This window comes from Pan troglodytes, chromosome 4 (assembly GCF_028858775.2).
Source record: "Pan troglodytes isolate AG18354 chromosome 4, NHGRI_mPanTro3-v2.0_pri, whole genome shotgun sequence".
In the NCBI taxonomy this organism is placed as follows: domain Eukaryota; kingdom Metazoa; phylum Chordata; class Mammalia; order Primates; family Hominidae; genus Pan; species Pan troglodytes.
The window spans coordinates 145,316,578-145,340,376 of NC_072402.2; the positions used below are offsets into that span (position 1 = coordinate 145,316,578).

The 23,799-nt window shown below is 38.0% G+C and overlaps 1 protein-coding gene across 6 annotated transcripts in view; it reads right to left on the reverse strand.

The window, feature by feature from the left end:
• Nucleotides 1–859: 859 nt before the first annotated feature.
• JAKMIP2 (janus kinase and microtubule interacting protein 2) overlaps nucleotides 860–23,799 on the reverse strand; it is a 197,466-nt gene continuing 174,526 nt past the window's right edge. For 3 of the 6 annotated variants that reach the window (XM_063811576.1, XM_063811574.1, XM_003310892.7), the window contains 2 exons: nucleotides 17,187–17,257; nucleotides 860–7,119 (listed from right to left, as the gene is read on the reverse strand). In XM_063811576.1, coding sequence (XP_063667646.1) covers nucleotides 17,207–17,257 — 51 coding nt within the window. In that variant the 3' untranslated portion in view covers nucleotides 860–7,119; nucleotides 17,187–17,206. The remainder of the gene's footprint in view (nucleotides 7,120–17,186; nucleotides 17,258–23,799) is intronic. The other 3 variants (XM_009449905.5, XM_063811575.1, XM_054684689.2) reach the window with 3 other exon arrangements.

A 23,799-nucleotide genomic window follows, 5' to 3' on the forward strand; every position in this document is an offset into this window, starting at 1 on the left:
TCTTTATGGTGACTTACAAAGTTGTACCTCTATTGTGTCATATTAGTTTCTTATTTGGTTCATGGATACAGGGATTGTTTCCCACATGAGACTGTAAGCTCTTTGAGGGTAGATCCACATGTACATAGGCCATAGGAATGTGCACATGATCAATGCTCACATAACACACACCTGTTAATTTGTTATATCTAGTGGGTCTACAAGGTAGAAAAAAAAGGTAGATGGATAGAGTAGAAGAAGTAATATTCAGAATAAGGATGGAAAATAGCAGGCAAGATTCTCTCCCAAACTATGTTCAGAACAGAGATGCTAATGATGATAGTTTTTTCCTCAGGGGTGTAAATTCTGCTTTGGCCTCCTTATCATAGTGCCCATAGCACACACAGTAACAAATGCAGAATGGGAAGACAAGAATAAATCTATTTACTGTCCTGGATATAGAGTTTATTTCCCTACATTACACTGATAGCCCTGATTTGCCTCACCCTGTTTTTCAAAAGTAGATTAGAGGAAGGGCGCGGTCGCTCATGCCTGTAATCCCCAGCACTTTGGGAAGCCAAGGCTGGTGGATTGCTTGAGCCCAGGAGTTCGAGACCAGTCTGACCAACATGACGAAACCCCATCTCTACTAAAAATACAAAGAAATTAGCCAGGTGTGGTAGTGCATGCCTGTAGTCTCAGCTACTTGGGAAGCTGAGGCAGAAGAATCACTTCAACCCAGGAGGCGGAGGTTGCAGTGAGCCAGTGAGCCGAGATCGCACCACTGCACTCCAGCCTGTGCAACAGACAAAGACTGTCTTAGAAAAAAACAAGTGGAAGAGTTCATTAAACAAACAGCTATAAACAGTGAACGACAAAGTTTTTTAAAAATGCAGCTTGTTTTATTTTTATATAAACTAAAACACCAGAGTTCATCAATTCCTATATTAAATACATAAATTATAAAATAACCATTCATAAAACTTTACATACAGTAAGTTGATTCTGATCTCTACGGTAATACATACAGTACATGTACATATTCGGTGTACTTCAGAGGATCATTCTGGTAAAACTCAGTCAATTTTTATTTTTCTTTCATTAATAAACAAGCACTGAAGTGATATATGGAGTCATGCTAATGAGATGGAAAGAAAGAACCCCAATTGAGGCAGTTGATTGAATGAAAGCTCTGTGAAATTGGACCCTTGGCTACATTAACACAGTAAACACCTGGGGAATTATGTATTCAAACACATTAGCTCTATACTTGAGTTCCCAAAGTATTGGATCTTGAAGGCTAAAACATGCATGAACCTTGTTGAGATGGAATTTTTAGCTAATAAAGATATGGGACTTTTGGCTAATTTTAATACTGTAGATTGTGCTGAACTTTCTGTTGCTCTTTCAAAAAAAAAAAAAACATCAACCAACCAACCAAACAAATAAAAAAAACCTATTTGCTGGTTTATGGGCCTGGATAATTGAAAAACCGAGTGGTCTCTGCCTCAGTCAACAATTGGAAATAATAGTAGTGAACAGAAGGTGGGGTAAGGGAGAGAAGAGGTAGTCAAGGATGGGAAGAGTTCAAACACTAAATGCTCGACAAAAACATGAGTTCCCAGCAGAAGCAGCAGCAGCGCAGAAAAAACCTTTCTTGAAGTCCTGCATCCTAGAACAGAAGTACACGTTTAGTAAGCGCTCACACCATCATACTATGTACAGAATATATCTGTGCATATATTTACATCACATATTTATAAAAATGTTTGGATTTTGATCTGCCTCATTGTGGGAAGTTGCTATGGTTAATGGCTGGTATAGGCACAGTCTGTGAGATGTCAGTCAAATAGAAGTGTTGTTACTAACAGATGCTGGGGATCTGTTTTAGTTGGAAAATTGCATCATCCATTCTTTAGTAAGTTCATGGGATCTTGATTGTGGGCAAAATTGGGCTCAAAGTTGTTTAACTTTACCATTCTCACCGTACAGAACTTTGCATATAACACGGATGAAAATATAGGCATGGGTACAAAGACCGTAATGCAGAAAAAAGCAAAAACAGGAACCCTCACCAAATCAACCACGTGTACCTCTGACACATTAGTTTGAACATAGGAAATTATAATCCTATTTTTGCTACATTGCCCCTATAAGTATATCTTCAGTAGTTTTTTTCCTCTCTCCCTCTTTTCTTTCTTTTTTTTCTTTTTTTTTTTGAGACGAGGTCTCACCATGTTGCCCAGGCCATTATGAAACTCCTGGGCCCAAGCTATCCTGCCACCTTAACCTTCTGAGTAGCTATCTTTAGGAATTTTGATTAAGCATTAGACTTGCACTCCCAGCAAGAGATGTATTTAAGAAGAACTAAACCGCCAAACTAACGACAGCAAAGGATTGTGAATCTGCCCTGCCCCGTTCTGAAATGGAATAATAGAATTTGGCACTTGAAGAGGCCTTACAGGGATTAGCTCCAACCTTCCATTATGTCTGTATCTTCTTGCCAATATGCCTGAAATTAGATCTCAAGATACTACATTATATAGAAATGACAAGGCAGTAGAACACAATGACATCTTTCCTCACTTAAGACCTAGAAGACTGCTTAAAGAGGGGCTTGGGTCCATATTGGAAGCATAAACTCATGACATAAACAGTCATCTAAGATTTGCTTTGAATGTTTATCATTCAAAAGTTATATTGAATTTTTTCAATATAATAGATAAATCTAAATTAGTAAAATGATAGAATTAAACTGCCAAAAGCTGTCATTAATTACCAAAACACTGTTATGAAAATTTCACAAAAGGCAACAAGCAATGCAACTCCCAAATTACAGAGCAAATTTCTATTGCTCTGTGTGTGTGTGTGTGTGTGTGTGTGTGTGTGTGTATTCTGTGCCACTCTTTGACAGATTGAAATAATGCAATTAAATATTTTAAAAATAAAATTTCTATGCTGTCCCTCTATCTTGATGTAATATAACACAGATGATCCAATTATTTAAACATCAACACAAAACCAATGAATATTCTTTTTACAGTTTCTACAAAAACTTAGGCAGGTTAAAAAGACGTGCTTCATTTTGAAACAATGAACTTGTGAATTATGTTAAAGCAAACATAAGAATTACACAATGGGTTTACAGGAAAATTTGACAGTCAATGGGCAAAAAGGAACAAGTTTGCCAGAGATTTATTTAAAATTGAAAGCAAAGTTGAAACAAAATACTGCAGCAAAATTTATTTGGCAAACTTTATTTCTCCTATTACTAGTGGAGAACACATTTGCTCTCTACCTAAGTGATAACCCAGGCCTTCTATATCAGCTCTACCTTATGGACTTGGGAAGACACATACAACCTGTATGAGCAGTTATTTGTGGGCCAAAAAAAAAAAAAAAAAAAAAAAAAATTAAAGCAAGATCTATTCTTCCACCCCTAAAACCTAACTGTTGGTAATAATTTAATTTATATAGCATAAGTCAGAAGGGTTGTAATTTTTTTCAGCAAATTCTATTTCCTAAAAGTAGGGTGGCATTAAAGAAAAGTTTGACATTCAATTTAGTAATAGATGCTTTTTAAGTATGATAGTCAAAGATAGTCTCTCTATGTTTTTCCCCTCTTTCATGAAATTTTTCTATCCTGAATAACTACTTAAATTGGGTCTTTTATTTATCTCAAATTATCTTTAGTAGTCAGTTATGTTTATTTTCCAGGGTATGAATATTTTATTGAGAAAAATTAAGTTAATGAACCCGGAAGAATGCTGTTCTGACTGCTACAAACTCAGTAGCCAAATGCATCTCGGTAGTACAGATGCAGAAGTGGGGCCACAGGAAATCCCAGTTATTGATAACTTTTTTTTTTTTTTTGCTATTGCTGAACATCCCATCCAAGGGAAGCATTCATTTAAACACGGTCCATTTCCATGGATCCATGAGTGACTGGAACACATATCCACAATTTTGCTGATGCTTTTATAATTGTGAAAATGGATAATAGAGAGATGCATCTATTGAAATATTTATACTTTATTCAAGGATATATTCATTTTGAGGCTCATGAGCAAGACTTGGTAAAAATTACAGTTCAGTCTATAGTCTTGAGAAATTTGCTAATCTCCCGGATCTTAAGCAAAAAGAAAAAACAAGCAAACCTTTTGCCTGGCCCTAAACACACCTAAAGCTGCTTGGACAATCATCCTAGCTGTTGTTCTCATATGACTTATAGCAGATAAGCAGATTAGGTATATAAACCATACCACTTTTGCAAAAATTTCCAATCATTTAGAAATAGTTATTCATGGAAATAAATTTTGACTTACAAATTTCTTGGTGGGTGGGAAAGCAAAATTAAGAGAAGGAAGGTGTGTGTTGGAGCAGATGGAATATAGATTTACTCATATGGGCCCTGCAACAGAAAGTGAAGAAAAATGGAAAAGTCTTAGATATGTGAGAGTAATTTATCCTCTTCCATATTTTCTGACTCAAGTTGGCTAGTGTTGGGTCACCAACACTGTAGAGGCACCCTCTTTCACATTTCTTGCCTAATGAGCATATGGCTCATATTTAATCTGGAACCTACCTAGTTGAATAAAGAATCCAGCAGGAGGCCGGGCACAGTGGCCTACACCTGTAATCCTAGCACTTTGGGAGGCTGAGGCAGGCAGATCACTTGAGGTCAGGAGTTCGAGACCAGCCTGACCAGCATAGTGAAACCCTGTCTCTACTAAAAATACAAAAATTAGCCAGGTGTGGTGGTGTGCACCTGTAATCCCAGCTACTAGGGAGGTTGAGGCAGGAGAATCACTTGAATCCAGGAGGCAGAGCTTGCCGTGAGCCGAGATTGTGCCAATGCACTCCAGCATGGGCAACAGAGCAAGACTCCATCTCAAAAAAAAAAAAAAAAAAAAAAAAAGAATACAGCAGGGTAGTCTGTTTTGTATCTTCCCAGTAGGACATACCACCTGACTTTCCTCCAGAATAAAAGATAATCAAGCTAATTATGTGATACTGTCAGTTTGCTCCAAGCCTTTGTTTAATGATTGGCTCTCCCGTGGTAAAAGTGGGGTTCTGTATGATGGCATGCATATGCAATCAAGAGAGCTGGGAGATGCTTATCATAGAAATGACACACTCTTCTATCTTGTTCAATAGCATGAGATCATCTATTTGCTATAGATTATTAAAGATTCTGGTTTTGAATCTCTCAATTTTTATTGCTAATAATGTCCCAAGTAGCTTGATAAGCAAGCTTCAGTGCTATAGTGCTTAAATTTAACCAAACTGAAGCACTATTTTATTACATGAGGGAATCTTTTTGTCAACAACACAAGAAAGTAAAATAATACAGCACTTGTAATAATTACAAAGCACATTGTGCTACTTTAAGCACCTCTTGTTCTAAAATTGCAAATAAAACTTTATGAAAAAGCATTTTAACCCCATTTTGCAGATGAGGAAACTGAGGCACAGAGAGGTTAAGTGACTGGGCCAAAGATACCTGGGTCAGCAGTAAATGTAAGAACAAAAAGTGGGACCCCAGCATTCCAGTTTTTATTGTACATTCTTCAGTTATTGTTCTGGCTTTGCAAATGCCAGTGCTAAAACTGAAGGATGATAGTGAACCCACATATGGAAAGATTTGTATAGCATTTCATAGAAAGAGTTTCTGGCTCCCTACACATATTCTCTATGCATGGGAATTCTAGCCCCATAAATAAAACTTCAAAAATTTGAAAAATTGAGGTTGTTCTGTTATCTACAGTAAATGAGGTGTAAAATTAGCTTTTCAGGAACATACATTTGCTCTCAGAGATGACTCCAAGACTCAGTAATACACAACTTAGGAAAAGTACCAGTCCTCTAATTGTCTCTGGTAGAAAATGACCTTGTCAGTAACATAATGTTATTTCCATATAAAAAAGTAGAGCTATCTTGTTGCTGTCATCTGTCTGGGAAAAAATGTTATCACTCTAAACAAGAAGAGGTCAGAATGCTCTAGGCATATGAGGATTCTTTAAAAAATAATAGTTTAGTTTAATATTCACATCTCTGTGGCAAACCCGACTCTTGGTAGAAATTTACTCATTGATTCTGCTGTGTTTTTGCCCAAATCATATAGCATATTCATTTGCAGGCAATTTTAAGCAGCCATTTGAAAACCAGTATTTTGGAAATGAAAGATTCAGAGATGCTCTCTGGCCCATGTCCCCTATAGATGTTGGCGTTCTAAACAGAACTAAGTCAGGGAGCATGTGATTTACAGTATCATCTTCTTAGTTTTCAATATGAATGAGATCAGTCCATTGTTGATAGAGGAATGCAGATGTGAGAGTAGGACAAGGAAGCATCGAATCTGCTTTTATTTCACATGTCACATTCGCCCGGGTCCTTTGACTTCGTTACCAGTTTTGTTATGGTCACTGTGATCCACTTCTCATCTGTCGTCTGTGGAACGAATTCCACAAGCTCCACCTTTTGCAGAAAAACAAAACAGAGAGTGTTTTTCTTCCCATTTACGATGTGGATGACTCTGTTCCTGAGTTTAAAACAATCATAAAGACAGAAAAGCAAATCCCTGTAGTAAGAAACCAGACTTTTCAAATGAAACATTTTATTGTAAATAGCTCTTCATAGTTATTCCTCGTGCTTCACTCCCCACCCACCCTTGTTTTTTTTGTTTGTTTGTTTTGATCTTTTAAAACGATGTTTATTATCAGGACTAGTGTTTCCATGGGGTGTGGTGTTACATTAAAATGACCCCCCTGCACAGCAGGGGTTGAATATTTCATTGTAACTTTGGTTCCATGCCCAAGACACATCTTTGCTTGATCTGCAGAAACTAGTTCCATTGCTGAACTTTTTCTTTACACAATATATGTTTATAGTTCTTCTCTTCTGATTTGACATATACATGTTTCATTAAATGCAGCATATATTGTAGATTTTCAACAGGGTTGTGTAGGAACTGTCAAGTAAGAAACCTTGAATAATGGCTTTAAAATACACAGTTGTAGTCCTGGCTACAGGGTAGTTCTTAGCTTTTGATCTCCCTCTCACTGGTGTAAACAATTTTGCCATCTTTGAAGGTTTAGAAGAATTTGTCTTCCTGGGATCTTATCCATGTTTTCGGTTACTCTGTAAAACAGAGGAAAAAAATTATTTATATATCAATTTTGTTAATAGCTGAATCATAAAAAACAAACTTTAAAAAAAGACACAAATTTTTTATTCTTTACCACTGCTTTGATGTGTATGATCTTATGCAAGTTACATCTCTAAGCTTAGTTACTTTAATTTTAAGGGAGAAAATAGAAGTCTCTATGTCAAAGGTTGTTGCAACACAATGCATATAAAACAGTTAATGGTTCTTGTCTCAAAGTAAGTTTCCTGAAATATTATTATCATGACTGCTTTTTCCTCTGAGGCCTTCCAAGGTGATAGCTAAGAAGTTAAATTGAATAATCATACCCAACATATCCATTTAAGATGTTATTTTATTTTTGAAACTTATTTTAGATTCAGAAGGTAAAAGTGCAGGTTGGTTACATGGATATATTTCATGATGCAGAAGTCTGGGCTTCTATTGAACCCATCACACAAAAGTGAAAATAGTACCCAATAGGTAGTTTTTCAAACACTGCCACTTCTCTACCTCCCCACTTTTGGAGTCTCCAGTATCTACTGTTTCTGCAAGATGTTATTTTAATAGCAGACCTGTCTATTTCCTTCAGTGACTTAATTCTATGTCACATTTCCTCCCCAACAAAATTGTAACCATTGGCAAATTGTCTCCACCTAAAGTCCTGATTGAAGAACTCCCTGGGAATTCTGCCACACAGGTTTCTTGGTTGGCCCAGAGATGCCCCTGAAAAGGTGCTACCCTGGGAATGTGCCAGTCAGGACTCCTAGCCCTGTTCCTCTGTAAGTCCATATGTCTGAGTTTTCACTTGTGTAGAAGTCTAGGTCGTAATGCTGTCTTCCAACGAAAGCCAGAAATAGCACAGAAGATGTGCTATGAGGTTGTGCTATCATGTGCTATTAAGGGAATGGCCTTTAGGGTCTGAACAACATGGATAGAGAAAATGGGATTTCTATTTTCTTGCTGTATGCCCAAAGCTAAGTTATTTAACTTCTCTAAGCCTCAATCTCCTCATCTATAAAATAAGGATACTGATTCTGTAGAAAGACTTTACTATTATTCCAGAAATGTTAAATCCAAAGTTAAATGTTAAAACCCCAATCTAAAGTGGAGGAAAAGGAGGCACTTAGTACCCCAAAGATACTTCTAGTCTACCAACCAGGGGCAGCTTAAAGATCCAAAGGCATATTTGCAGAGCCATTTTGCTCCCAAGACAAGGTTAGACTGGGATGGAAGAGTGACAGAGTCACAGAGGAGAACCTGTGGGAAGGAAGTAGAGTGGTCGGGGAGAGATCACACTGAGGGAATGAGGAGGAGGTAAGAAGAGGCGTAAAGAGATTGATGGTGGATTCACAGAGGCATACTTGCCTCCTATTGCTCAGACATAGACTTTCTCATCTTCCCTTGCTTATATGTGAGCAGAGAACTGAAGAGTGATGACAGGGCAGAGACAGGCGCCACAGCGTAGTTGTCTCCTTGCTCCATACTCCATCAAAAAGCTACCTCCTTAGCAAAAAGCTGTGGGTTGTACCACCAACGATGGGAGCCAGTGAGGCAGTGGAAGAGGCTGGGCCTTGGCCAGACTGGGAATAGGGCAGTGGGCATCCCCTGCACACCCTTCTGAAGAATTCACACATATGTTGCCCAGAATGGCCAGCCTTTGGTCACCTCTCATAGAAAAGATATCAAATGTTGGTCAACAGTAGCCAAAGAAACATCTGCAATCACTGTCAAAGGAGTTGAGCAGGAGAATCCTTTTCCCTCTTCTTCCTCCCTGCTCTCCAGAACGGCTGAGCCTTGAAGAGGAAGAGAAGAGGAAGAGTTCTCTTAGAGTCAGACCCTGAACTACAGCTCCATGGGGGTACTTGGCTCATGCCTAAGGTAGGATAAGGGAAGAAATGAGAATAAAACAGAGTCTGAAATTGAACTTTTAAACTGGCTTAAGACTTTTGAGGATTGAAAGTGACTGAGAAGTTGGGGGACCAACCTAATATTTAATTAAAAGATGACAGAGGGAAATAAGACAGAGCCTGAGTGAAGAAAGCTATGATTTGAGAAAATAGATCGAGTACATATTTACATTCCACTGGGATGAGAGCCCCAAATAACTAGTTACAAATATAACATTCTCCTATTCCATGGTAAATAAGAGAGTTGATCTGAATGTATATAAAAAATTCTTCAGGGATGTATTTTTGTTTGTGTGTTTTTAAATATAGAATAAATATACAAACACAAAAAGTCTTTTACTTGCAAACTTTCAATGTATAGCATATCAAAGATTAAATCCTATATATTGTGTCAAAGCATGTATGCATCATTTCCACCTATCACAACTGAGGTACAACCCCTCATTTGAGTAAACACATGTTGGTTTTAAAAACCAATGGACTTACAGGCAGTCCAGGCAGTCTCCTGGAATGTTAAGTTTCTATGAATTGAGAAGTACTTGTAAAAGGAACTATTATTTCTATAGTGAAGCCAGATTTATTCAAATTAGCATTCTGAGTGGGTAACAGGAGTTCTTTTTAACAGGTTGCATAACAGTGCTACACTTTAGTTTCCTCATCTGTGGAAAACAGCAATTGCCACTATCATTTTTGAGACTTTACTGCATGCTACAAATTCTTTTTTTTTTTTTCTTTTTGATACAGGGTCTTGCTTTGTTGCTCAGGCTGGAGTACAGTGGTGCAATCTTGTCTCACTGTGCATCGACCTCTGGGGCTTAAGCCATCCTTGCACTTCAGCCCCCCAAGTAGCTGGTACTACAGGTATGTGCCCCCATACCCAGCTAGTTTTTGTACTTTTGTACAGATGGGATTTCACCATGTTTCCCAGGCTGGTCTTAAACTCCTGGGCTCAAGTGATCCACCTGCCTCAGCCTCTCAAAATGCTGTGATTACAGAGCCACTGTGCCCAGCTAATGCCACAAACTCCAAGTCTTGAGTACAGTGATGTGGCTTCTGACTTGTGGTTGTAGCATCTGTAAGGGCACCACCGTTTAACCAGTTACACCATCCAGGAACACAAGGGCCACCTCTGACACCTTCCACTCCTCACCCTTTATATGCAATTTATCATAAAGTATTCAATAAATGGTAGCTATTAATATTACCTCCACAATACAGATGAGTACACTGAGACTGAAGATTATTAAATAATTGGTCCATAAAAATCCTGGTAGGGAAGACATAATAATATTGTATGAAATGTAACTGAAGCTGGAGGATCAGGGAAAGCTTCCTTGATTTTCCACTGAGATGGGAAGGATGAATGGGTATCAACCATTTAATGGTGATGTGGGAAATGTAGTCCCGGAAGATGGAAGCACATCTTGAAAGGCATGATTCAAGACAGAATGCTTGGTATGTATACAGACTTGACCTTTAATGAGCCTTTCTATGTGCCAACTACTAAACTAGTTGCTTTACCTGTATAATATTACTCAATCCTCAGAAAAATAATGGGTGCTATTACTTGCTAATTTTTTATATTAGGAAATTAATGTTTGGAGAGTGCTATATTTTGAATGTTTTTGTCCCCTCCAAAATTCATGCTGAAACTTAATCCCCAGTGCAAGAGTATTAACAGGTGAGGCTTTTAGGAGGTTATTAGGCCATGAGTGCAGAATGGATGAGGGATTAGTGCCTTATGAAAGAGCTGGAGAGAACTAACTTAGGCTCTTTTGCCCCTCTGTCCCTTCTGTCCTGTGACACAGCTTTGCCCCCTCCAGGGGATGCAACAACAAGGCACCATCTTGGAAGTAGACACCAGGCCCTCACCAGACACCAAACCTGCTGGTGCCTCGATCTTCAATTTCCAGCCTCCAGAGTGGTGAGCAACACCTGGTAGTCTCAGGTATTTCGTTACAATTGCACAAATGGACTAAGACAGAGAGTTATAATGGTCTCTATTATGCAGAATTGTTGTAAGTATTACATAAAATAATAAATATAAATGTACCTTTTGAACTGTAAAGCAAGTTGTACTCTCCTTCCTTATTGAAATATCATTAATATTATTTTAAAAGTATTTATTGATTGTTGACTGTGTGCTAGACACTGTTGGTTATGTGCTAGGTATTTGGTATACAAGGTTGAACAAAATTATATGGTCATTATCTGCATCAAGCTTATTTACAATGAGAAAGAGTGACATTAATTAAAAAAATATGTATTTATATATATATTTCCCCAATGTATGTAAAATTTGTTCAGAAAGGAAGTCGAGAAAGATGTCCTTGTGGGAATCACAACTGAATTGAGATCCGAAGGATAGGTGAGTAGTAGGTGTTTACTAGTTAAAGCAGAAGGGAAGCATTCTGTGCACCAAGTCAGCTTGGGCAAACCCTGTGGAAGGCAGGAAGGCACATGGTTCATTAAGGGAAACTGGAGCAACAGGAAGCCTGAGAGATTGCCCGTGTGGTTAGACCATGCAGGGCTTTGTTGGCCAAGTTAAAAAATTCAAATTTGATCTTTTTTTTTTTGAACTTGTTATCAATAGATTGGTTGAAGGAACTTGATCCTAACACAGTGATATTTTCCTAGGACGGGGGTCAAGGTAAGGTTTGCCTTTCTAAAACTCACTCTAACTGCTGTGTGGAGAATGAGTTATAAGAATGTTTATAGTGGAAACACTGAGCCCAGTTAGTGGGCTACTTCACCTGTGGAGGAGGGGATAATATATTTGTTTATGTCCTCTTTCCTTTGTCAATGCATTCTTTAAGGTAGTCTTCAAATGGTATATAAAAAAACAAATCGAATATGAGTTATCTTTGAAAGATACGACAACTCTATTCATGGTTCTGATCTAACATATCCCAAATCTGCTTTCATATTCATTTTCCCAGCTATTCATTAATCCATCTGCCTCTCAGTTCATCTGTCAATCTGAAATTTATTCTGCACCTAGGATAGATAAGGCACTGTTATAGACACTAAAGATACAAAGATGAATAAAACATTACTCCTACCCTATGCTTTATTAGTACAATTTGTGAGACAAATAGGGAAACAATTTATATATGACTGGATAAAGCTAATGGATATATTTACACAAAAAGGAATTACTAACTGGCATAAACTGATTCATCTTAGACTTTCCTTATCCATGTAAAAACTAAGGAGTAAAATTTTCCTGCTAATACTTTATTTTTTTGGTGGGGGGATGGAGTCTTACTCTGTCACCCAGGCTGGAGTGTAGTGGTACAATCTTGGCTCACTGCAGCCTCTGCCTCCTGGGTTCTAAGTGATTCTCCTGCCTTAGCCTCCCAAGTAGCTGGGATTATAGGCACGGGCCACCACGCCTGGCTAATTTTTGTATGTTTTTTTTTTTTAGTAGAATGGGGTTTCATCATGTTGGCCAGGCTGGTCTCGAACTCCTGACCTCAGGTGATCCGCCTGCCTCAGCCTCCCAAAGTGCTGGGATTACAGGAGTGAGCCACCACGCCTGGCCAATCCTACTAATACTCTAAATGACGAATATAATAGAGACTGGTCATGTGGCCATTTGTTTTCCCCAGGCTACCTGAGTAAATATTTGCACATTTTAACAAATAATACAGTATTTAATTTTTCTTAAGTTTTTTTCCATTAGAACAATAACATAGTATTATGTGCCTTTTAACATTTTTTATGTTATTAGACAGGAAGTAAAAATATTGGGCTGTCAAGTTCAAAAATTTATGGTTAACACTGCAGAAATATCATTAAAATTTATATATATATATATCCAAATGCATGTAAAATTTGTCCAGTGGGAGACAGTAAAAATGAGCTAGACCAGTGTATGTGGATAAATAATCATGATCACCTGTTCTGTGGTCCTCCCAACTTCATAATGAGCAAAACTGGTGCTGTCATGTTCTTCATTAATTCATCCTTGCTCAGAAGAGGAGGATTTTCAATGGGTCATTGCAACCTGGGTATAGCAGCTAATCTGGTGATAGCTATTTTTGTATTCCTCTCATTTTTTTCTTTCCTTTGTCTCCCTGTGTAACCATGTAATGTGACACAATGAGTCGTTGCTATGGCTTAAATGTGTCTCCCACAAAGCGTGTGTTAGAAACTTAATCCCTAATGCAACAGTGTTGGGAGTTGGAACCTGATGAGAGGCCATGAAGGTGGAGTGAATGCCTAGTAACTCCAGGTCCTTCAGCCTTTGGACTCTGGGACTTGCACCAGCAGCCTCCTGGGGCTCTCAAGCCTTTGGCCTTTGACTGAGAGTTACACCTCTGGCTTCCTTGGTTCTTGGGTCTTCTTATTCCTTTTTTTTTTTTTCTTTATTTTTTGAGATGGGGTCTCATTTTGTCGCCCAGGCTGGAATGCAATGGTGCGATCTCAGCTCACTGCAACCTCCACCTCCCAGGTTCAAGCAATTCTCCTCCCTCAGCCTCCCAAAAGTAGCTGGGAGTACAGGCGCCCGCCACCACGCCTGGCTAATTTTTGTATTTTTATTAGAGACGCGATTTCACCATATTGGCCAGGCTGGTTTTGAACTCCTGACCTTGTGATCTGCCAGCCTCAGCCTCCCAAAGTGCTGGGATTACAGGCGTGAGCCACCAGCGGTTCTTGGGTTTCTGATTTGAACAGAGCCATGTTGCTTCTCTGGTTCTCCAGCGTGCAGATGGCTTACCATGGGACTTCTCCACCCCCATAACCAGGTGAGCGAATTTCTTAATAAAGCCACTCTCATTTTCATCTATCTATCTATCATCTATCTATCTATCTATCTATCATCTATCTATCTATCTATCATCTATCTATCTAATCTATCTATCATCTATATCTATCTATCTATCTATCTATCTATCTATCTATCTATCTATCATCTATCTATCTATCTATGCTATTGGTTACCTCTCTGGAGAACCTGACTAATACATTGATATGCCATTCGTTTGGAAAACCAGAATGCATAGCCAGATAATATCTTCTGGAACTACTTGGAGTCCCCTTGTTTAAAGTAAAAGTCCTGATATAATCCATGCAGTTATTTAGTCAATGCCAGCACTGAGTCCAGTAAGGTGCCTTCTAGGGAGCGTTCGATGGCTTCTATATCATTACTGACAATAGCGACTTAGGCAATTACTAAAAGAAAAGAAGTAAGAGTCACTCCATTTTAAGGAGGACTTTGTCATTTAAGCTAGTCTTGGGTTTATGAACACAATACAAATCATTAATTTAGTATGGAAAAAAATTTGTGGTAATTTGCAGTAAGCTTTCACTACCTACCAATAAAGAAGCACTTTTTCCCTTACTTCTTCCTATTTCTATCTTGCCAACTTTGGAGACATAAGTAGCATTGATCAGTTTTCAGTGATGTTTTATTCCCTAATATTATTTAAAGCCAGATTATTCCCTGAGAAGAGGAGATGAAAAAGCAACTATTTGTTTGGGTTTAGGCTGAAAACTACTTGGCAGTACTAGAGGTTATAATTTTGAATTTAGTATAATTTTGTATACTAGAATACTAGTATAATTTAGTGTAATTTTGAATTCAGTAAATGTGGTAGCTAATTTTTAAATCTAATAATAGCTAAGAGTTACTGATTAATGATTTTCCAGGCACTGTTATGCCTTTGACATGTATAACCTCGTCTCATTCTCTCAACACAACACCCTGCTGTAGGTAACATGATTATAACCATTTTGTGGAATAGGAAACCTAATCTTGGGTGGATTAAATAAACTGCCTATCATCACACAACTAGTAAATGGCAGGACTCAAGCTTAAAATTATATCTGACTTGTAAGCTGTGCACTCTAACCTCTCAGCCATTTTACTGCATATGCAATATATTTATTGCCCAGATTCACTGTCACATTCATCGGCTATATTATTAATTATCATTATAGTCATTCACTTAACAGACAATTACTAAGTGTCATTTATGTGCTACTTTGGAGGAAAAACATCAAATCTTGTACATCCCTCAAGGAGTTACACAAAATGGGAAAAGGTACAGAGACGAGCACACTGTAATGTCAAAAGCCAGTAGCTAAGTAGTACTACACAAATAGATGATGCTTCTGATGAGGATACATATGGACGCCAATGTTGCTTGAAACATGGGAGAAAGGCCCTTTTTTACTTGTGAGGCAGTTTGGTGGTTAAAAGTGGATTCTGGGCTGAGGCTGCCTGGGTACAAATTGGTAGCTGGATGGTCTTGGGAAAGTCACATGCTGTAGTTTCTCCAACTACAAATTAGGGATAAAAGCAATACCTATCCCACAGGGGATTTCATGAGGATTAAATGTATCTATTACTTAGAACAGCTCCCAGGACATAATCAGCTTTGGCCAGCATTGATGTTAATGCTGAAGCCTATCCATTTTCTACCTAGTACTTACAAGGTTTGATATTTCTTCTGTAAACCACCATGTATTACTTGTCTCTTACTGAAATTTATTTTCCCTACTTTTAAAATTTATTTACTGTTTTTTTTTTTTGGTGGGGGGAGGCTGTTTGTTTCCTGATACTCTGGTCATTTTGATCCTTTACTAGTGAATCTCCCTCCACTTCAATTTGGATATTCCCATTCAATTTAAGAGACTTAGTCCTCTTCTTTCCATCCTACAAGGCTGTCACCTTTCTTGACAGACAAAGGATAGTGGTCAATCTGAAAAGAAAATATTTTGGAAGAAAGAATATAGCCAGAGAGTGAGTTATGAGTTCATACATTTTCTGAGCATATCTACTTAACTCTTTGCTTGTATCAGGTTATTCTAAAGCACTTTTACTTGTCTGTTCCATATCCAGGTAACAGATCTCATACCTATGGAGGGAGAAAGTGCCTGTCTTCTGTTTTCCAACTTGCTGTAGAAAATGTTAAATCACCTGAGGTCCAAGAAAGATCTCAGGCTAATATAATTTAATAGGATAATCAGAGTTGACATGAACCATGATAAAATGGATTTAGAATAGCCGCTGGCCCTTCTTCTTTTTGAACAGTGGTATTGAGATTTGTGGTTTCCCTATTTGGCCGGCCATCAGAATCACATAGCGTGCTTGTTAAATACAGACCAGTCCTTGCTCTCATCTCTCCCACCCTCTCTCTATCTCCCTCTATCTCCAGTGATCTGACTCAGCAAGTCTGAGGTGGGGCTTAAAAATCTATATTTTTAAGCACTGGGAATCACTAAGATTATTTATGCATGTATTCATGAGACATGGACTTAATAATAGTAATTATAAGACTCTCCTTTTTGTTTTCTATATTGACATTGAAAAGTAACTTATTTGAAAACAAGATCCACTTAGCCTGCTTTCTTGAGTTTTAATGAACTCCCTAGTCTCTACTGGGGAAAAGGGGTGAAAAAAACAGCAGTCATTACTAGCTTGTTAGATTAGCAGAATCAGAATTTTCAAGCTGAACGCAACACTAAAGATAACGTCATTATTTATTCACTTTGCAGATACAGATGCAACTTTCTGCATAATGGGAGACTATGATGAGAATGCTAACATCCACAGACATTGTGACTTCCCAAAGTAATACAGTTAACTGGAACAGATTGTTGATTCCCAGAATATTTGGTTTCTTCACTTTTCTAATAATCACCCAAATAGACTGGATCTGTTTCTCAATTTATGGCATTTATGCTAACCAAAGCAAGTGTGTTTGTTTTTTAAAAATAGAGCATAGTTAAAATATATAGACCAGGCCTGATGGCTTGGTCAACACTTTGGGAGGCTAAGGCAGGAGGATTGCTTGAGCTCTGAAGTTCAAGACTACCCTGGGCAACAAAGTGAGACCTTGTCTCTACTAAAAATAATTTTTAAAAAAATTAGCTGAGCATGGTGACACATGGCTGTAGTCCCAGCTACACAGGAGGCTGAGGTTGGAGGATCGCTTTCAGCCTGGGAGATTGAGGCTGCCAGTGAATGATCTGATTGTGCCACTGCATTCCAGCCTGGGTGACAGAACAAGACTCTGTCTCAAAACAAAACAAAACAAAACAAAACAAACAAAAAACTAAAGAAAGGCATAGTAACTATAGGTAACATCCTTTTTATCAAATACCTATTAGAACCACATTTTGAGAATTAAATGGAATCTTACCTTTAAGAGGCACCTTGACATCAAGGCCATAGAATAAAGGCAAGAGAGAAGAACAAGAATAGAAACAGAAACTGCAGAAGAAAAAGAAGAAGATTATGTAAATCTGAATTTCTGTAGTGCCATTCAGGTAGTACAAAACCTCAGCTTTTCCATATTGCTCAAGTCTAATCACTTCACACATGAACATCAAGCACCTTTTTGTTTAAAAAAATCCACACCTTTTATGTAGCTACTGACAGAGTATCAGTGTTCAACTAACATTGATTCATACATTTTAGAATCATGAGGTGGTCTTACGAACAATTGGTCTAAGCTTCTAATTTTACAGATAAGAAAAATAAGCACAGAGCAGTAAATCAATAGTTTAATTCCATACAATTTTATGGCACAGTGAGGGCTAAAGCTTAGCTAGCCTGAATCCTACTTTATTATATATCACTGTCTCTTTCATGCACAAGAGGGTATTTCAAAAACACAAAATATGATCAGAACATACACTTAATCATGCAGTACTATCTTTTTTGGTTACTATGATAGGTTTTAGGATTAAGGCACAGCTGGGAGAATATTAATCTGTAGGCTAAATATATACTTAATTACTCACAGTGGAACATTTCAGAGAGAGAAATGGACACTGTTAATACTTACATTGGGTTGATGGGTAAAAACTGGGTCTGTCCTAGGCAAGTGGGGACATCTGGTCAAGCTATTGGTATAAAACCTGCTTCTGCATCAATGGGCATTTCACATAATAAATGCGTGATGTTGTTCCACCTCCAAGATAGACTTCTTCTTATTTGAGTCATGGAAGTTAAATGGAGTCTGATTTGTTTCTCTTCACCAAATTTTTCACTTGAGAAACAGATAATTGGATGGACAAACAGTGCTTGAGTAGCACAGGTATATAACTAACTGTATACTAACTATAAAAAGTCATGGGTCAGGTCAGTTTTAAAAAAAATAATTGATTTCCTTGGTGGTTTTATTTTACAGAGTAAGCCTTTTACTTGATTATCACACTCCAGGAACATACCGTTGGACACATCTGTGAATAAGGGTTATGTCTGGCATTCTCATATTGTGAATGTTATTAGCATATTTCCTTTAACGCTACTGCTTATAAGGTTCTTGCTTCACTAAGGCTAAATTCTATAAACAAGTTATGAGTATGGCTCTAAGAGGCATGTACTGGTGGCTAGTCTATTATTCTGAAAAGCAAAAACTGGTGCTTTTCTTCATTCCTTGAAGGTAGACTTATAGCAGGAGAAGTTCGACAACGAGAGTAATGGACGAATTCCCATTCCTGCTATTTCTATGAGAAGATCAGATATCAGAGCTACCTCTTTGGGCATGAGGAGATGCCCATCACTTAATCTGTAATGAGAGTCTTAATCCCTGCAGTGTGGTGGGCAGATCATGCCATTTGGAGTCAGACACCCTGATCTCTGGTTTTGACTTGCCATAAATTGGTTATATAATTTTGGGCAAGTTGTTTAATTTCTTTGAGCCATTGTTTTATTATTTGTATAAAAGGGGATCATAACATCTGTAGTGTCTGTCTCATAGAGTAATTATGAGAATCAGATGAAATGACGGCAGTGGGAGTGCTCTAGATATGGTGCATACAGATATTATGCTCTAGATAAGTGCTGCACACAGCTGAAGCAATTTTGCTAGGTTTGTTGTTACCACCTGATTCATACTAACTGTGTGCATTGAAATAAACAATAAAGAGGGGATATTACATGTACCCTGAGTGGGTGTTCAAGTACCACAAGGGAAGAATGAAGAGTATCTCTGGCATACAGGATCTTTAGCCTTTTTACTAGACTTAAGGGTGAGGAGAACTGAAGTCCAGTGAGTAGAAGGTGAATCATAAACCTCATCTCTAGTCAAATATCTAATCAGAAGTCAACTGGATTGTTTTTGAAGTGGTTGAATTTGCTACCATATGTGAAATATGCAATGTTGATAATTAGATCCTTATTTTCTTTGAAGTAAGATTGTTACCCCATTATCATAAAAGTTTAGGAAGTTCAGACCCGTAAAGTGTACTGAGCAAAAGAATTGTGAAAAAGTTTACATTGAATTCCAACAATGAACATGATCTTAATCTCCCTTCTTCCAAAATTTTTGAGGGTTTTATTTAGAGAATGGCTAGGGTGATGACGTTGATAGATTTTGTTTTCTCCCCTTTTTGTTTTTTTTAAACCTCAGCTGGATGGGGACTGAATGGGTATCATCAAGTTTTGGGGGAAGAAAAGCCTTAACTTTGACTTCTTCCTTGAGCCAGCCCTAGGGTAGCTTATGAATTAGCAGAGAGAGAGAGAGCTAAGAGCTAGCCATTCACAAGTGTGGAAAATGGAAGATATTAAGTGTGGTCTTTGACAAACAGGGAAGCTGAAAGCAATCCCTGCCTTCTGTGGGACTTCCTGCCAATCACTGGGAAATTTATTGTATGTTATTGTTGCCTCATTCAATCCTGCAGAACTAAATAGCCCCTTCTGAAATGTGAGAAATTCAAATTTAAAATTTTGCAGAGAATGTATACTTTGGGTCAGAAATTTTAAAAATTACACTTTTAGAATTTGACTTACACATTTTTAGTGTTTCCTTTTTCACATAAGTGACCTCATTTGTTCCTCATGGAACCCATGGGAGGAAGAAGGGACAAGTGTTATCATCCCTGTTTTAGAGATATGGCTTAGACAGAGGAGGTGAAGTTATTTACCTAGGGTCAAATGAGTACCTGAAGACCCACCCTATATAAAAATCTGGATGCCTGGTGGTCTGGCTACTTGAGCCCACCAACTCCCTTTAACCTCACATACATGGATAATTATAGAAACAATCTGGGATGAACCAAATTTTAACCATTATTGCAGGAAGGGCAGATAGTTTGCTGTTTTCTTCTTGTGTGCCTATGGAAGCTATTATAAAACAGCCATATCGTTTTACCATACAGGGATTCAGGTAGCTACTTTCAGTCAATCTGATTGGAATTCCAGAGAAAAACGTCTTTGGCATCCTTGCTATTTCCCTCAGCAGAATATTCCTGGTGTCTTGGGCCAGACATTTTATTATTATTATTATTATTATTATTATTATTATTATACTTTAAGTTCTGGGATATATGCACAGAACGTGCAGGTTTGTTACATAGGTATACATGTGCCATGGTGGTTTGCTGCACTCATCAACCCGTCATCTACATTAGGTATTTCTCCTAATGCTATCCCTCCCCTTGCTCCCCACCCCCCAATAGGCCCTGGTGTGTGATGTTCCCCAACCTGTGCCCATATGTTCTCATTGTTCAACTCCCACTTATGAGTGAGAACATGCAGTGTTTGGTTTTCTATTCCTCTGTTAGTTTGCTGAGAATGACAGTTTCCAACTTCATCCATGTCCCTGCAAAGGATACGAACTCATCGTTTTTATGGTTGCATAGTATTCCATGGTGTATATGTGCCACATTTTTTTTTTTTTTTTTTTTGAGATGGAGTCTTGCTCTGTCGCCCAGGCTGGAGTGCAGTGGCATGATCTTGGCTCACTGCAAGCTCCGCCTCCCAGGTTCATGCCATTCTCCTGCCTCAGCCTCCCCAGTAGCTGGGACTACAGGCTCCCACCACCTCACCCGGCTAATTTTTTGTATTTTTAGTAGAGACATGGTTTCACTGTGTTAGCCAGGATGGTCTCGATCTCCTGACCTGGTGATCCGCCCACCTCGGCCTCCCAAAGTGCTGGGATTACAGGTGTGAGCCACCGTGCCTGGCCCTGTGCCACATTTTCTTTTTCCAATCTAACAATGATGGGCATTTGGGTTGGTTCCAAGTCTTTGTTATTGTGAATAGGGCTGCAATAAACATACGTGTGCATGGGTCTTTATAGTAGAATGATTCATAATCCTTTGGGTTATATATCCAGTAATGGGTTTATAATTTATAATCCTTTGGGTTATAAATCCAGTAATGAGATTGCTGGGTCAAATGGTATTTCTAGTTCTAGATCCTTGAGGAATCACCACACTGTCTTCCACAATGGTTGAACTAATTTACACTCCCACCAACCATGTAAAATCATTCCTATTTCTCCACATCCTCTCCAGCATCTGTTGTTTCCTGACTTTTTAATGATAGCCATTCTAACTGGTGTGAGATGGTATCTCATTGTGGTTTTAATTTGCATTTCTCTAATGACCAGTGATGATGAGCTTTTTTTCATGTTTGTTGGCTGCATTATGTCTTATTTTGAAAAGTGTCTGTTCATATCCTTTGCCCACTTTTTGATGGGGTTGTTTGCTTTTTTCCTTGTAAATTTGTTTAAGTTCCCTGTAGATTCTGGATAACAGCCCTTTTTCAGATGGATAGATTGCAAAAATTCCCTCCCATTCTGTAGGTTATCTGTTCACTCTGATGATAGTTTTTTTTGCTGTGCAGATGATCTTTAGCTTAATTAGATCCTATTTGTCAATTTTGGATTTTGTTGCCATTGCTTTTGGTGTTTTAGTCATGAAGTCTTTGCCCATGCTTATGTCCTGAATGGTATTGCCTAGATTTTCTTCTAAGGTTTTTATGGTTTTAGGTCTTACGTTTAAATCTTTAATCCATCTTGAGTTAATTTTCATATAAGGTGTAAGGAAGGGGTCCAGTTTGAGTTTTCTGAATGTGGCTAGCTGGTTTTTTGAACACCATTTATTAAATAGGGAATCCTTTTCCCATTGCTTGTTTTTGGCAGGTTTGTCAAAGATCCGATGGTTGTAGATGTGTGGTGTTATTTCTGAGGCCTCTGTTCTGTTCCATTGGTCTATATATCTGTTTTGTTACCAGTACTATGCTGTTTTGTTTACTGTAGCCTTGTAGTATAGTTTGAAGTCAGGTAGCATGATGCCTCCAGCTTTGTTCTTTTTGCTAGGATTGTCTTGGCTATATGGGCTCTTCTTTGGTTCCATATGAAATTTAAAACAGTTTTTTTCTAATTCTGTGAAGAAAGTAAATGGTAGCTTGATGGGAATAGCATTGAATCTATAAATTACTTTGGGCAGTATGGCCATTTTCATGATACTGATTCTTTCTATCCATGAGCATGGAATGTTTTTCCATTTGTTTGTGTTCTCTCTTATTGCCTTGAGTAGTGGATTTTAGTTCTTCTTGAAGTGGTCCTTCCCATGTAAGTTGTATTCCTAGGTATTTTATTCTCCTTGTAGCAATTGTGAATGGGAGTTCACTCATGATTTGGCTCTCTGTCTATTATTGGTGTATAGGAATGCTTGTGATTTTTGCACATTGATTTTGTATCTTGAGAGTTTGCTGAAGTTGCTTATCAGCTTAAGGAGTTTTTGGGCCAAGACAATGGGGTTTTCTAAATATACAATCATGTCATCTGCAAACAGAGACAATTTGACTTCCTCTCTTCCTACCTGAATACGCTTTATTTCTTTCTCTTGCCTGATTATCCTGGCCAAAACTTCCAATACTATGTTGAATAGGAGTGGTGAGAGACGGCATCCTTGTTTTGTGCCGGTTTTCAAAGGGAATGCTTCCAGCTTTTGCCCATTCAGTATGATATCCGCTGTGGGTTTGTCATAAATAGCTCTTATTATTTTGAGATATATTCCATCAATATCTAGTTTATTGAGTGTTTTTAGCATGAATGGGTGTTGAATTTTATCAAAGGCCTTTTCTGCATCTATTGAGATAATCATGTGGTTTTTGTCATTGGTTCTGTTTATGTGATGGATTACGTTTATTGATTTACATATGTTGAACCAGGCTTGCATCCCAGGGATGAAGCTGATGCGATCGTGGTGGATAAGGTTTTTAATGCGCTGCTGGATTTGGTTTGCCAGTATTTTATTGAGGATTGTCACAACGATGTTCATCAGGGATACTAGCCTGAAATTTTGTTGTTGTTGTTGTGTCTCTGCCAGGTTTTGTATCAGAATGATCCTGGCCTCATAAAATGAGTTAGGGAGAAGTCCCTTTTTTTTTATTGTTTGGAATAGTTTCAGAATGAATGGTACCAACTCCTCTTTGTACCTCTGGTAGAATTCAGCTGTGAATCCACCTGGTCCTGGGCTTTTTTTGGTTGGTAGGCAATTAATTACTGCCTCTATTTCAGAACTTGTTATTGGTCTATTCAGGGATTTGACTTCTTCCTGGTTTAGTCTTGGGAGGGTGTATGTGTCCAGGAATTTATCAATTTCTTCTAGATTTTCTATTTATTTGCATAGAGGTGTTTATAGTATTCTCTGATCGTAGTTTGTATTTCTGTGGGATCAGTGGTGATCTCCCCTTTATCATTTTGTATTGTGTCTATTTGATTCTTCTCTCTTTTCTTCTTTATTAGTCTGGCTAACGGTCTATCTATTTTGTTAATTTTTTCAAAAAACCAGCTCCTGGGTTCATTGATTTTTTGAAGGGTTTTTCGTGTCTCTATCTCCTTCAGTTTTGCTCTGATCTTAGTTATTTCTTGTATTCTGCTAGCTTTTGAATTTGTTTGCTCTTGATTCTCTAGTTCTTTTCATTGTGATGTTAGGGTGGTGATTTTACATCTTTCCCACTTTCTCCTGTGGGGATTTAGTGCTATAAATTTCCCTCTAAACACTGTTTTAGCT